Raw genomic sequence first — 15748 nt, 5'->3', positions numbered from 1 at the left:
GTGTAGAATTGATTTTGCAAAGCACATTAACATGCAGAGCAAGACAAATGGTCGCATGTACAGTTTCATTAAAACATGTACAAGCACAGACTTCATTCTTTTAGGATTGTTTACAGTTGTAGTGATTGGAGAAAATCCAATTATAAGTCATTATCTTCTCTGGCCACATCGGTCTGTTTTACCAACCCTTTATTACCTTAAGCAGTGTTTTGGCCCTCTCCACCATGCCTTGTAAACCTTGTTCCATATCTTTCTCCAAACCCCTACCTCATCTGTGCTTTCCCTAGCCCATGGTGAATCTGGGTATGCGTTGCTGCCTGCTATCCCTAGCTCTGTCAGTAGAATAGCCAGAACCAAATTTCTGGATGAGCCTGGAGAGGGACTGGGTAGGCACAGGCCCTGCATTTCTTCTCTGCCCCACTGCCAGCAACAGCTCCCTGTGCATGCTCAGTCTGGCCCAGGTTTAAAGCATGAACTGAGCATGGGCAAAGGGCTGTTGACAGCAGTAGCTGGAAGCACACCACCAACTGCCCAATGTTTGAAACAGAGTGTGTGTGTGTGGGGGGGGGGGGGGGGGGGGGGGGGGGGGGAGGGACAGGTCCCACAGAGGATTCCTCAGCTGGTGGGTCTTCAGGATCCCCACCTACTGACCATGTGTGCTGCTGCAGCTGGGTGAGCCCCTGCCCACACCACTGAACTCTGCATCTGTGTTTGGGTCCCTGGGTCTATGGCTGATGGTATGTAAAGGGACATGGATTTGATATACTACCTTTCTGTGGTACAAATAAGATCAGAGAGTTAGAATATATTGCACTAAATAAAACAAATTAGATATAATAGGCATCTCTGAGACCTGGTGGAATGAGGATAACCAGTGGGACACTGTCATACCGGGGTACAAATTATATCGTAGTGATAGGGTGGATCAAATTGGTGGAGGGGTAACATTGTATATTAAGGAGGGCCTTGAATCAAATAGCGAAAATTCTGCAAAAAAAAAAATCTCGGAATCCCTAGGGACTGAAATTGTAAATGTGTAAATGGAAAAAAGGATAGTGATAGGAGTGTACTACCGTCCGCCTGGCCAGGATGAACACACAGATGTAGAAATATTATCAGAAATTAGGGAGGATAAACGGGAACAAGATAATAATAGGTGATTTCAATTACCCTGATATTGACTGGGTAAATCAGGGCATGCGCGGGAGGTACAATTCCTTGACAAAATCAAGGACAACTTTATGGAGCAGCTGGTACAGTAGCCAACAAGAGGAGGAAAAAATTCTAGACCTAGGCCCAGATGCACTAAACTTTAACGACCCTCTAACGATGAAATTTTGAACCATCGCATGCACTAAAGGGCATTTTCCAATGACGCTAGCAGCTAAGGAAAATGGAATGCAAACGAGTCACTTCCAATTCAAATGTGAAATATTTGCAATGCACTAACCATACCGACGATTATAACGAATCACTTACCGTCTGAAATTTAACGTGAGCTCAGACCTGTCGTTAAGGCCTGAGCTGTCATCTCCCCGCTTCCCCTTGCACCTTAAATTCCATGCTGGCATGTTGAAAAACAAAATAAAAAACAGAAAACGTGGCTCCCCACTTCCCTCTGCATAAAAAACAAATGGAAAGAAAATAAAATCAAAAGAGGGAGAGGGCAAAGGCCCTTATCAAGAGCATCCTTCACGGACGTCCTTGCCCCCGCCCGAGTTTGCCACTGCTCCCCGCTTCCCCCCTGCATCAAAACCAAATTCAAAATAAAAATAAAAAAACTTTTAAACCCAGATTTTAGAAACTTTAATGCTGCCCCGGCACCCCTCCCTTCCTCTGTTTCCCAGCTCCGCCTCCTGCCATTCTCCGCCCTCGTGCGCCGCCCCCTTGAGATCGTCGCCTCCGTTCCCACCCTCCACCGGTCCCCCCCCTCCTTCCTACCGGGCCCGCACAGCGCCTCTCACCTCTCTGTAAAGGCGCTGCACGGGCAAGAACAGCACAGCTGATGCCTCTTCCAGTCTTCACATCTCTCCTTCGCTCCTGGGCCCGCCCCCGTCTGACATAACATCAGGTGACTTTTGGGTATATTGACCACCTAGCCTAGTGCCTGCAGGACTGCAACCACTCTGGCTGTGGCAAGACGACTTTCGGTTGCCAAATCCGCTCTGATGAGCCAGTCATCGAGATAAGGGTGAACTCTTATACCCTCTCGCCTGAGACAGGCAGCTATGACCACCATTACCTCTGACAAGGTATGAGGAGCTGCGGCTAGGCCGAAAGGCAAGGCCCAAAACTGCAAATGTTGTCCCAACACCGCAAACCGGAGAAACCGCTGATGCGGGGGCCAGATAGAAATGTGCAAATACGCTTCTTTTAGGTCCAGAGACGTGAGAAACTCTCCTGGCTGTACCGCTGCAATGACGGAGCGCAGGGTTTCCATGCGAAAAGTGCCATACTCTGAGGGCCTCATTGACTCTTCATAAGTCAAGGATCAGTCTGAAAGACCCGCCTTTTCGAGGCACGACAAAATTAATGGCATAGCGGCCGCAGCCGCGTTCGGCGGGAGGCACCGGGATCACCGCTCCAAGGTGCAGCAAGACTTGTAAGGTCTCCTCTACCGCCGCCTGTTTTATGGCACTGCCGCATCGGGACTCCACAAACACGTCTCTCACCGTGGCACCGAATTCCAGTTGGTAACCTTCTCTGATCAGGTCCAGAACCCACTGATCCGAGGTAATCTTGGCCCACACCTCTAGAAAGAGGGAAGACGTCCTCCTACTGCAGGAATCAAGCAGTGGACTGGCGTCCCATCATTGTGGAGGACGCCCCTGAACTCCTGGCCTTGAACCGGCCCCTGCAGAAAGTTTGTCCGAGCAAAAGGAGTTCCTCTGCTGAAAACATGCACGGTGAGTAAACCCAGCAGAGCGCCCCGGGCAATACCTGCAAGCTTCTTGGAAGCAAGGTCTGAAAGAGGAGGGAAACACAGGACCCTTGGAAGAAGGCCTCGTTCTATCCTCAGGTAACCGCTGGGGCTTAGAGTCCCCCAGGTCTTTAACAATCTTTTCCAATTCCTCTCCAAATAACAGGAGGCCCCAAACGGGTAACCTCACCAGCCTTTGCTTTATAGGCCATGCCAGCCGCCCAATGCCATAGGCAAAGGCGGCGGCGGGCAGAAACAGTCACAGACATCTGTTTAGCTGAAGCTCTGACCAGATCATAAAGGGCGTCAGCGAAAAATGACAGGGCAGACTCCATCTGCGGGGCCACCTCAGAGAGGGACCTCTCACCATCCGCGAGCTGCTCCACCACCTGTTGTAACCAGGAAAGACATGCCCGGGCTGCATAGGAACTGCAAATACACGCCCTTAAGGCAAGGCCCGAAATTTCAAAGGCCTGCTTCAGTGTGGATTCTAGCCACTGGTCCTGCATGTCTTTCAAAGTGACCCCTCCCTCTACTGGGAAAGTGGTCTTTTTAGTCGCCGCCGTGACCAACGCATCCACTTTAGGCATCCCCAAAGGGGCCAAGTGCGCCTCAGAGGGTAAAGCTGACCCATAGCCCTGGCCACTTTCAAAGGCCCATCGAGGTCAGCCCATTGAGCTGAAATAAGCTGTTGGATGGAGTCATGCACAGAAAAGGCCCGAGTAGGCTTCTTAATACTCGCCACCCTAAGATTAACTGAGGAGGCCTCGCCTTCAGCAGGATCATCAATTGAGAGGGCCTGCAAGGCGTCAGTAATGAGAGCTGGCAGCTCGTTGCGGTGGAAAATCCGAACCCCACTGGGATCATCCAAATCCAGTGGCAAACAAGCACCCTCCTCTGGATCACCTGTCCCTGAGGGCATGCCAGATCCCTCAAGACTCCCCACAGCCCGACCACAGAGTGGATGCAACACAGTGTCCGACACCTGCGGCAGAGCTCTTTTCAACATGAAGGCTTTATGCATTAAAAGCACAAACTCAGGAGAAAAACTCACCCTGACCCTCCGCCTCCGAATTAGGAGAAACGGATGTTGGAGCTCCTCTGACAGCCTCTAAACGAGGCGTCCCCCTACACTCAGACTCCTCCGCAACAGCGAGGGTCAAGAAATGCGGCGCTTCCAAAATGGCACCTGTTGCCAGCTCCATCAAGCGGGAAGAATCATCGCTCGGCATGCTCGTACTAGCTCATTTAAGGAGCATGTTTTGCACAGCCCCGCTGCTGATCTGCGCTTACCACAACGGGAGCAGCCATCGCCCGAGTGGACGTAAACATAGCAATAAAATGGCGGCTTCGCACCAAACCTTACCCCATTCGGAACGGCGTCCACGGGACCTCCCCGGAGGAGCTGGGCACCACTCTCACCTCAGAAGACTGAGTCAATGAGCTCCGGTCAAGCTGCACTGAACCAGACAGAATCTCTGGAGAAAGCCTCAGAACAGCCACGCAGTAAAAGAGCGCTCTTTTTTTTTTTTTTAACACTGTAAGGAAAGTTAGAGGTAGGCAGCAACAGAGGGACTCCGGTAGGAGGGGGGAAAGGGTAAGGCAGGGAAAGGGCGAACCTATATGCCTTTAAAGTGGGCACCACCAGCCACAACACCCCTGCTCAACAACCCATCAGTTAATGGATTCATCTGCTGCTGACAACAAGGAATTCAATATTTGCAGTCTTGTTTGAAAGATGGGTGACACTGGAAGAGAACGGTACAATGTAAAAGTAAGACTCTATATTAAGGCAAGTTTTTGGAACTTAATAAACGTATCAGCACCTAACCAGCTATGCCAAGCAGTCAAAATAGGCCACTTAAATAGTGGTTATCTAAAATAAACAATGGTATATATAGTATAATGTAAAAATGCAGGAACCAAATCCAATTTTTCAAAAATAGGGAGGAAAAGACCTCATAACGACCAAAGTCTACAATTTCTACTGTCTTAAAGTACAGCCATTCATAAATGTGGCTGGTCCTGCATTTTTACATTACACTATATATGCCAAAAGCTCTATTTTGTATATGGTATATTGATCCCCAATATCTTGTTGTGACACTTAAATAGTGGGCCTATATTTGACCGCTAAAAGGTTAACCAGTTACTGCTGAATATCATCATAGCTGGTTAACTTTTTAGTGGCCAAAATAAACCCAGATATTCAGTGCTGGTCGCCGGATTCAGCCCAACATTGAATATCTGGATTTAACCCCTGCAGCAGACTGTACACGTGTTGCCTGCCATCGGATGAATATCGAGCCCAGAGTGTTTTGTTGACACTGTTATAGTGCATCAGACTCCTGATGCAAGCATCCTTGTCAAACCACGGCTGTGTCAAGTCATGCTTCTCCAACTTCAGGTCTTTACTTTGTCAGAGGACTTATCTTCAGTTTTTGTTGTTTTGGACCTCACTCCTTTGTTCGTCTGCTAATACTCAGGTGACATGAGAATAAGATTTTCTTTTTTTGGTATGGTATGATAACTTCCATGGACAAAATGTGCTAGTTCTGATCTATACCTATTGTTGGGGGAAAACAGTGTTTCTGTGAATGCAGAGCATGTTTATATTTAATTCAAAAGAACTTCCATATTGTATCAGACAAAGGTCTTTGAGGGTCACATATACAAATGTGTCACATGTGCGAGCATCTCCCATCAAGTATATCCTGATTGATAACAGGTTGAAAACCACTGACCTAGTGGGACAGGAGTGCTTTCCCTCCACATCTGCCCTGTCTGGCTTCCGGTCCAAACGGTGTCCGCTGACCCCTAAGCTTTATGGAGCTTAGTAAAAGGGCCCCCAAAAAATAATTTTGGAGCTGAGAACCAACAACCAGAATGGAATAAAACCAAAATTATTACATATGTTACAGAACATTTTTCCCCTGTTATCAAATTAACCCAATGTTTATACCATATCTTTCCTTTGAGGGACCTGCAACTTTTACTCTCTTGTAAACATAGATAGAAAGCACTTCAATATTTCTAATTTGGCAAAATTATAGTGGTACAAACTAGCAAGCTTTAAATTGTATTCATGATTTTATTCGCTCAAAAAGGTCGTATTGAACATGGTACAATTTACATAGAAGACAAGCATTTTTAGTGGTTTCTTTCCATGGAAAGTAAGAGAAAAGAAAACATCTCAATTATATACTCACACATTTCAAGTGGAGCACCATCATTGACTAGCAGTGGTCTATGCAGGATCTCAAAGCTTCCAACAGCTGTAATATAGAAATGTTTTTGGAAAGCCACAAAAGTAGGGTCATTTTATTTTCTACTAGTAAAAAAGGCCCGTTTCTGACACAAATGAAACGGGCGCTAGCAAGGTTTTCCACGGAGTGTGTATGTTTGAGAGAGTGTATGTGAGAGTGACTGTGTGTGAGAGAGTGAATGTGCGAGTGTGTATGTGTGAGAGAGAGAGAGAGAGAGAGAGAGTCTGGGTGCGAGTGTCTGTGAGAGAGTGTGTGTGTGAGAATGAGAGTGTGAACAAGTGCGTATGTGAGACACAGTGTGAGAGAGAGTGTGTTTCACACAGATACAGTGTGTGCGAGAGAGTGTGTGTGTGAGAGAGAGACAGACTCTTTGTGAGACTGAGTATATGAGACCAAGAGCGTGTGTGACTGACAGTGTGACACATAGAGAGTGAATGTGATACAGTGTGAGACGTGGAGTGTGTGAGTGAGAGAGAGAAAGACAGACTGTGAGAGAGAGTGTGTGACAGAGTGTGTGTGTGTGTGACAGAGATACCCCCCCCCCCCTCCCTCTCTCTGGTGTCTGAGCGTTACTGTGCAGGACGCTGAGCTCTGGCTGTGCTTCAAGGAACTGACCAATCCTATTTAATAGAATGCACCTCCAACATTCTGAAGCCGAGAAACCTCGTGTGGTTGGTCACTTCTGCTTGTGACGAACCCGGAAGTACGTGATGTCAATTCAGGAGATGGATACAGAGAGCAGGAATGCCTCAGCCATGCAGTCAGCTTCAGAATGTTGGAGGTGTGTTTTATTATATAGGATTTTGTTTTGAAACTCATACCAAATGAAAGACATCAAACTGTCCTTTTTTCTAATAATTTTATTTAAATAAGACACACAAAAGGCTATAATGAAAAAAATACAAAACAAAAGCCACACATTTGTTTAAAGCAGTATCGTGTGGTAACTTGAATACTGTTGAGTACAGTGGCTAGAAATAACAGTACAACTATGTACAAACCTTTTAAACAAATTTTTGACAAAAATTTCTACATCTGGATGTAGGATACATTTGTGATTCAACAATTGCTGGGAATCTATATATAGCACTAACATTTTACCACATTTGGTTCAAAAACTCAAATATGCTGAGAACAAATGTGCACAGACAATATTTAGTTTCTCCCAGGAGAATAAAAAAATTAGCACTTACTCTTAATATATATCATAGCACGTTTATAGCTACTGGCCTAGAATCCAGTCCAGTAGTTAGCTTTTCCAGAAAACTAACATCAATGTAACAGAAAATAGTTTTAGAGTAATACTCAATTCATTTTTGGATATAATTGAGATATGTACAATGAAGTCACCACTCAAAGCTAAACTTTCAGATTAAAAATGTTAAAGTTTAAGGTAAAACTTCACCTTGTGTTACCATTTTTGTTTTTCATTTAAAACTCAGTCTACAACATGGCATGTATTACTGTCACCAAAGCCAGGGCCAGGGAGTATTTTATTAGATCACTGTTACAAAAAGTTTCTATTTCTTCTAAAAATGTTCCATTTGTGAAAATGGCTGCAATGAACCATGTTTTTTTTTCTTCTGCCCCAAATTAACAACTAGTAATAGCAGAAAATGAACACTTTTTTTTTAAATGGAAAACTGCAACAATAGCCAGTTTTTTCAGTAGTTTAAAGGCTGATTTTTTTGTCAATTAGTTTCTCCCTCCTCCCCCAACAAAAACCAGTGGACAAGGTTTGTGCACTGTACTAGTAACCAAAGTACTAACCCTCAATTTGAAACGAGATAATCTTTACTTAAGAATACACAGTCAAAAGCAATGCAGCTGATTAAAAAAAAAATTATTTTGCTTTGATCATCTTGCTTCAAATTGGTAAATAACTGAAAACCATTTTACTCACAGAAATCACCAAAATGCTAAGTTTACAAACACTTCCTGATTTTATACTACACTTGGTGCTTCTGGGAGTTCATTCTGGCAAAATTCATCTGTGCTACTAGGGCTTCCATATTCCCTTCAAACATATTTAAACCACTGTGGGTAATCAAAAGAGGCTTTAATAATTATTGCTTTTTTAAAATTCACCGAAGTCCCTGCGTGGTGCCTTTTGCATTTTGGTTTGAAGGCCAGTGTATAGACTACATAACTAAGTGCTATATCAATTATTCAGAAACTTATCACTGTATAATTCTACTGGCAAAGTTACATTCCCAAAAGAGAAACTAAACATTAATTTGTATTCAACAGCAACAATTCATTTCTTTAACTGCCACTGTAGACACGAAGGACTAGGGAAGGGTTAAGAACCTCCAGTATACCTGCAAATTCTCTTAAAATCAGACGTACACATCCTTAATCTTCTAGATCCTTACACAAAGTGGAATGTTCTGTATGTACAGCCTAGTACTGAACTTAATTTGTAACACCTTATAACAGTCATTAACTGAGGAACACCTGAAACATTATAAATGCCACAGTTTACATACAGTTAAAGGTATATGTAATAGTTACTTTACTTATAACCACAAGACAAAGTGATGTTGTACATCACAGGTTTGCTGGTTCTCCTCATATTCATGTAGGTCTAGGGCCCTTGCCCAGAACTGAATGCACTTCTAATTCCAAAAAAGTGGAATGTAATGAGGAAAGGTTAAATGCATAAAATAAAGGCAAAAGAGTAATGTTCCCTCTTTAGCTGTTTAGCCGTAAACGTTCATACTCCAATATGATTTACATTCCAAATTACCTGAGTTTAGACTTCAACAGAAGTACCTGAAGCTACGCCTTGGGGTGGGCACTGTGCAACTGTTGTGGCCATTGTTCTGTGGGACAAAGATTTATTTTTTTGCATTGTATTACAGAAGTTAGAAACACACACCTGGATCAATTGTAAACATTATCCTGAAGTACAGTATTCTCCATAGGACACATCACAGCAAGACAATTTCTATTTAGACAGGCTTTTTGTTTATATAGTGAGCTTATTTATACTGTACAATTTGGAAAAAATAACACAAGACATCATACTAACCCGATCAAACATACTGTGAAATGCATAGTTTCCACTTAAACTGCTGAATGATGCATTTTGAGTATGTGTGTTGCAAGTGTTATGTTGAATAGAAATTCTGTCCCTGCCAAAAACAGTGTTATGAGAGACGCTAAGCAAATAGTAACATTTTTATTATTCTAGAAAGCTGGTTACTTCTCCACATGTAGATATTTTGAGACCTAGGTTCCAATCATGTGTCTCAGGACAGAGGCCTGCTCTGCCAGAATCAATTTGTTATATAGTTTTGAGTGGAGGAGTGTTCTTCGGTCTGAAGCTGCCAGGAAACCTGTTGTACTGAAGCCTCTATGAAGTCTGTTGTGCTGGTTGAGTTATCAGAAAGAGATGAGGTGGCGACCTGAGAGGAGAGATGCTCAACTGTCACAGTGCTCAAAGCTGTGCTTTGGCTAGAGTTTGGAGAGTTCTTGAGCATTAGGTCAGGAGTAGGTAGCAAGGGTCCCAGGATCTTTACAGGACAAAAAGCTGATCCGGTAGGGATGAAATTAACCTTGTTTTTGTCAGGACATGAAAAAAGTGGTGCTGAGACAGGTTGACGACACCTTAGAAAAAGAAAAAAATGAAATCCAATTCACTGGCAAGAATCAGATATGTAACCATACTAGCAGAGTAGATGATGGCACATATTGACCTGAAAGGTCCATCCAGTCTGCACAACAGTCACACTCATTATCAATTCATGATTAAACCAACAATGAATGTGGTATAAAAATACTTGACCCTGGTCTTTCTTTAACATTTTCAGGACACAGACTGTAGAAGTCTGCCTGGCACTGCCTCACATTCCAACAACTGGAGTTGCTGTCGTAACCCTCTCCAAACCATTCAAATCTGTCTTTTCATATACAGGACACAGACCATAGAATTGTGCCTGGTAACCAGGAACAATAAACCACAGGTATTTCCCTCCCCCCCTCCCCATCCAAAGACAGCAGGATTGATAAGGCACACAAGTGGATACCATCATCTGATGACACAGGACCAAAACTACTCTCCCAAAGCTCAGTTTTTATTGGAACATTCTGAGCATGCGCAGCCCTTACTGTATGCAGCTGTCTCCTCAGCTCCATAGTTAGTTCCATAGATCAAGAATGAAAGCAACTATAGGGAAGTGGGAGGGATTGTGTGTTTTATCAATCCTCGTCACTGGAAAACATCTATTACAGATGAGCAACATGCTTATTGATATATTTGTTTTTTGTAGCCACAAGACATGTACGGTTCTTAGTTGTGATTTTTATGTTTTTATCACATAAATCGTTTACATATTACTTTTTTTTTTACACACTTATTACTCCTGCCAGAATTCTGTGCAACTGCGCAGTGCAGAATTTGCACAATTTTGCAGTCGCGCAGAATTTACTTTTTTCGTGCAGAATCTTTACTGCGGTCCCTGTTCCCACAATGCAGTGCAGTACTGCAGGAATAGGGACTGTGGTAAAGGCTGGCTGGCAGCCCCACCCCCCCCAAGTCTTGGTGGGCTCTCCCTGGTAGTCTAGTGGCCTCTTTGGGGGCAGAAAAGAACCCTACACTTTCTAACCCACTGCTATCGCTCTTCCAGTACCACCGCTTCTTCAAAATGGCCGCCAAGACTTCAAGCAGCAATCTCATGAGGCTGTTGCAGGAAATCCCGGCGGCCATTTTGAAGAAGATATGGTACTGGCAAGAGCAGCAGCAGCAGGCAGGAAAAAGTGGGGTTATTTCCTGCCCTATGAGGTACTCCGGATGTGTGCCTCTGCAGCTCCTCCCGTGAAGAACCAGTGAGTGCGGGAGTGGTGGACTAAAAAAAGATGATTGGAGGGAGAGAGAGGGCGAGCATGGGAGGGAGGAGGGGGGCTGTAAGTGTGATGCAGGGAGAGGGGGCTGGGAACTAAGGTAGATGGCTGTTTAAAGGATTTGCAGAATTTCAAATTTTTTGGCAGACTAACCTTTAGAAACGCCCCTGAGGCAGACATTCATTTGCTGAAGCATGGCTCTGTATCAAGTGTTTTTTTATTGCACTGAACCTCTGGAAATAAACTCTTAATTTATACTCCAACTCCCAGCTGATTTTGACCCTTGGTTGACGCCTGCTAGTCCATCCCCTACTATCTCCTTTTTTAAAATTCTTTTTCCATCAACGAGCAGGATTGAATCAGGTAGACAAGTGATTGAGTCCCAAGCTTTGGGCTGCTCAGTTTCACATTTTTGTAGTCTTTAGATCAGCCTGCATAGTTGATTATGAGAGTTGTTAGCTCATAGAGACAGACTGGCTAGCACCACTTATCCAAAGGCACTGTCCCTTGTTGATGCTTGGATCAAAACAATGTATAGCAAAAATATGAAAGCAGGACCATTTATTTTGCAGATGATACCTAGTGAGGCACAGCGCCACTCTTGCTGCAGTAGCTCTAATTCGATGAAACTTGACTTTGGAGCCGAGAGGAGCATCTGCCTGCTCACAGCAGAACTGTATACAATAAGTGTTCTAAAGTCCTTTTTGCAACTGGTATAATAGGTTCATTAGGATCAAATGAGATGAAAAGTTGAGCATATTTCCTAAATGATTCAATTCTTTTTAAGTAGTAGGCAAGAGCCTGTATATGGTCTAGAACAGATGTACTCAACATAGTCAACACATGAGATAAATTTGCATGCCCTACCTCCACTGTATGCAAATTTATTCTCATGCATATTCACTATGGGGATCCTGAAAACCTGACTGGCTAGGTGTGTCCTGAGGACTGGATTGAGAACCCCTGATCTAGAGTACTGAGGGCTTTATCCTGAGTCAGAAGGGCTTCAGTCAGAAGGTAGGTAACACACTCTCTATTAACGTGAAAGGTATCATCAGTTTAGGGAAGAGTACAGTATGTTTCTGCAGAACAACCTGCAAATGAAATTCCACTTAAGGTTTGTATGTTATCAATGCTTGAAATTCAAATATTTGCTACAAGGAGTATTACTTCCAAGTTAGAAACTTAAGAGAAAACTTCCAAAGGTTTGAAGAAAAATGTCATAAGTAAAGCGAGCACCAAAACTTAGGTCCCATGAAATGGAGGCTTTTGTAATTGAGGTTTTACATGAAGCAGACCTTTCATGAATGAGAAATTCTGATGTTGGAATGTTATCCACTGGAGCATGATAAGCAGATAGCTCACCTGAGGTGCAGCTCTTACTAGGAGACTGAAGGCCAAGACAGTACAAGCGTTATAGATCCTGTAAAGCAGTAGTAGTATGACATATGATAGGGTTGTGGCTATTAGTAAAACACCAGATTGAAAATTTCATCCACTTAAAAGTAAACATTCATCTAGCAGCAGATCTTCTAGCAACTATAAGAATATCCTGGATAGGCTGAAGAACACCAAGAGCAAAAACTAAATACTGCTCAATTTCCAGGGCTGTAACTGCTATAAGCTTCAAGTCTGGATGAAGATGATGCCCTCTTGTTATCAGCACTTGGAAGTAAGAACTTTTAGCTTTTCGAGAAAACAGTTCTGTTGAGGCCAATAGGGCACTATGAGAATCATGGTGCTTTGCTAGAACTTGAGCAGAACTCTTGGTTTGAGAGCAACTGGAAAGCAAGCCTAGAGGAATTATGAAGATCACGGAATCAATAGGGCAAGGAGCTAGTCATGAGGGGGGAGAGAGGAAAAAAAATCAAATAATAAAGGAGGAAGCTTTGCATTTTCTCTGCTAATGAGAAGGTTGATTAGAGGCTTTCCTTACTCTTGAAAAGGAACTCACAAGAAATGCACCCAGGGACCATTTGTAATAACAAAATCTGTTGAGACTGTTGGTTAACTAACTGATTCAGTGCACACGGGGATGTACTGTATTTTTCGGACTATAAGACGCACTTTTTTCCCCAAAAATTTGGGAGGAAAATGGGGGGTGCATCTTATAGTACGAAGGTAGATTTGGCTGGCTGGCTGGCCGCCCGCCCTCCGAGTTCGGGATCGCCCTCCCCCCGGCCCTGTCACCACTTCTCCGTACTCACGTCACGCGATCTTCCCTGGTGGACTAGTGACGTCGGGGCAGGAAAGAGCCCCCTCTTTCCTGCCCAGCGCGCTGCTCTCCATCCTCCTGTATGCAGCCTGACGGTCTCGGCGAGATTCAAAATGGCCGCCGAGACTTCAATTCTCGGCGGCCATTTTGAATCTCGCCGAGACCTTCAGGCTGCATACAGGAGGATGGAGAGCAGCGCACTGGGCAGGAAAGAGGGGGGCTCTTTCCTGCCCCGACGTCACTAGACCACCAGGGAAGATCGTGTGACGTGAGTAAGGAGAAGTGGTGACAGGGCCGGGGGGAGGGCGATCCCGAACTCAGAGGGAGGGATTCGGACAAGACGCACCGGAGCACCTAGGTTTTAGAGGAGGAAAAAAGGAAAAAAATTTTTTTCCTATTTCCCTTCTCTAAAACCTAGGTGCGTCTTATGGTCCGGTGCGTCTTATAGTCCGAAAAATACGGTAGGTAGCCTGCATTTGGCTACAGTAACATCCTAGATTCTGGCTTCATCTTGGCAAAGGAACAATGAGACTGCTATCTGTCTGAATAACTACAGAAGAATGGAGCCAGTGGGGAACAACTCAGTGTGGTATATATGAAGAATAGCCTCTTATCTTGACCACATTCCCTGTGAATGTTGATTGTCAAGTGAGTTTCCCACCCTCTGATTAAAGCATCTATACTTAGTACTAATTGGCACTGCCACTGTGCAGAGGATATGCCAGCTACTAAGGTTGAGTTTGAGTCCACCACCAGCATAAGGGTGCATAAAATATCGAGGAAGGAGGATGGGAGCACTGATCCCATTGTAGATGATATATTTAAAAGGGCTAGGGAATGACATCAACAGACACAGCCATGTGCCCCAGCATCTGTAAATATAATCTGGCTATGGACTTTGGGTGCTGACCACATGCTACAAACATGAGCCATTAGTGTCTGGATCCTGTCCTCTGGAAGAATGGCTTTGGACTGGCTAGCATGCAAGACTACTGCTGTGAAGGAAATGATGCTGGTTGCATTTAGAGTGGAGTTTTGAAAGATAAGAAATCACAGAGACCGAAGAACATTTTTTTTCTTCAGGAGAGTTGAGGCCTGTGACACAGATACTAGAAGCAAGTCTTTCAGGTAAGAGAACACTAAATGCTCTTGTTTATGGAGGTCGGCAGCCATCACGAAGCATTTTGAAAAACACCCTGGGGGCTGACAAAACCAAAGGGAAGGACTTTGTACTGGAAATAGTTGACTTTGAAGGGTAAACCTTAAGTACGTTGTAATTAGAATGTATTGGAATATGTATATAGGCGTCCTTGAGACCCAGAGTACACACCAATTCCCCTTTGTTGAGCAACGGAAAGAACAGAGGAAACTGTACTCACTCTGAACTATTCCTTGAGGAGGAAACGGTTGAAGTCTCTGAGATCCAATGAAGGGCATAAGCCACTAGTCTTTTTCGAAATGAGAAAGTATCTTGAGTAAAAACCTTGATTCCTCTCCTGTGGTGGAACAAGATTTATGACCTTGGCCTGGAAATGGTAGACTTCTTGTAAGAGAGGGAGATGGTTGGAGGGAGGGGGGCAGGGTCTATGACAGAGGTCAATCTGGAGGACAGCTGATAAATCTGAGATGGTATCCATCCCAGATTATGAAAATGAACCATGAGTCCATCGTGATCTCCTGCCAGGCTGGAAGGAAAATTGAATTTGATCCCCTCCAGGCAGGGTAGGATGAGTATTCTGCAGAGACTGGAGGCTCAGCATATAGTCTAAAAGAAGGCTGCTGCTTAGATTGAAGAGGAGCTACTTAAGCTGAGTCCTCTCTCTCTCCATTTTTATTTTAAGCTTCAGGGCAACAGGTCAGCTTTGTTGTGCTTGATTTTGTCAGTCAAGTTAATTTTTGTTAATATTAATATTTATGAAGAAAAATTATATCATTTGAGAAATTTGTTTAAAAAAACTTTGTAAACTGGAATTTGAATGCACAATTATGGACAATCGATTAAAGACTGATGACGACATTATAGGAGAAGACTTGCTTTGAAGATCAGTAAGCACCCCATGTTGAAGTCCAATACACTTTTAAAATGTTGAATTTTTATTGTTTGGCTGAAGTAATCTATTGGTAATAATTGTGATAGGTGGCTGCATTATTAATTTGTTCAGCATTTTAAATACCAGTGGGAGCTCACTGAATGTTTGTATAGATGATTGGCTACACTGAACAAGAGGAAAGAGTGGTTACAGTATCCTGTAGGTCTGAAGAAGCCAATTAATTAGTTGGAAGAATCAGTCACAGGAAAGGATTAAGGTCAAGGAATAGGCAAACTAGGCATGTGCCTGACCTCAGATGTGCTAATTCAGTGGCTCTCAAGGCACATTTCTGCCCTGACAAATCAGCTGTTAGCATAAAGATGGAAGTTGGGGACAGAGTGAGAGCCAGACCAACCACCTCCACAGGTCTATTCACCCAACCACCTGAGTATCACTGCCTCCAGTCAGCAGG

The 15748-nt window shown here is 43.9% G+C and overlaps 1 protein-coding gene across 4 annotated transcripts in view; it reads right to left on the bottom strand.

The window, feature by feature from the left end:
- Nucleotides 1–7026: 7026 nt before the first annotated feature.
- GLCCI1 (glucocorticoid induced 1) overlaps nt 7027–15748 on the bottom strand; it is a 183147-nt gene continuing 174425 nt past the window's right edge. For all 4 annotated transcript variants that reach the window (XM_030200993.1, XM_030200984.1, XM_030201012.1 and 1 more), the window contains exon 8: nt 7027–9798. In XM_030200993.1, coding sequence (XP_030056853.1) covers nt 9468–9798 — 331 coding nt within the window. In that variant the 3' untranslated portion in view covers nt 7027–9467. The remainder of the gene's footprint in view (nt 9799–15748) is intronic.

This window comes from Microcaecilia unicolor, chromosome 1 (assembly GCF_901765095.1).
Source record: "Microcaecilia unicolor chromosome 1, aMicUni1.1, whole genome shotgun sequence".
Taxonomy (NCBI): domain Eukaryota; kingdom Metazoa; phylum Chordata; class Amphibia; order Gymnophiona; family Siphonopidae; genus Microcaecilia; species Microcaecilia unicolor.
Note: the sequence above shows the minus strand (reverse complement) of the source record. Positions and strands in the feature narration are given on the sequence as shown.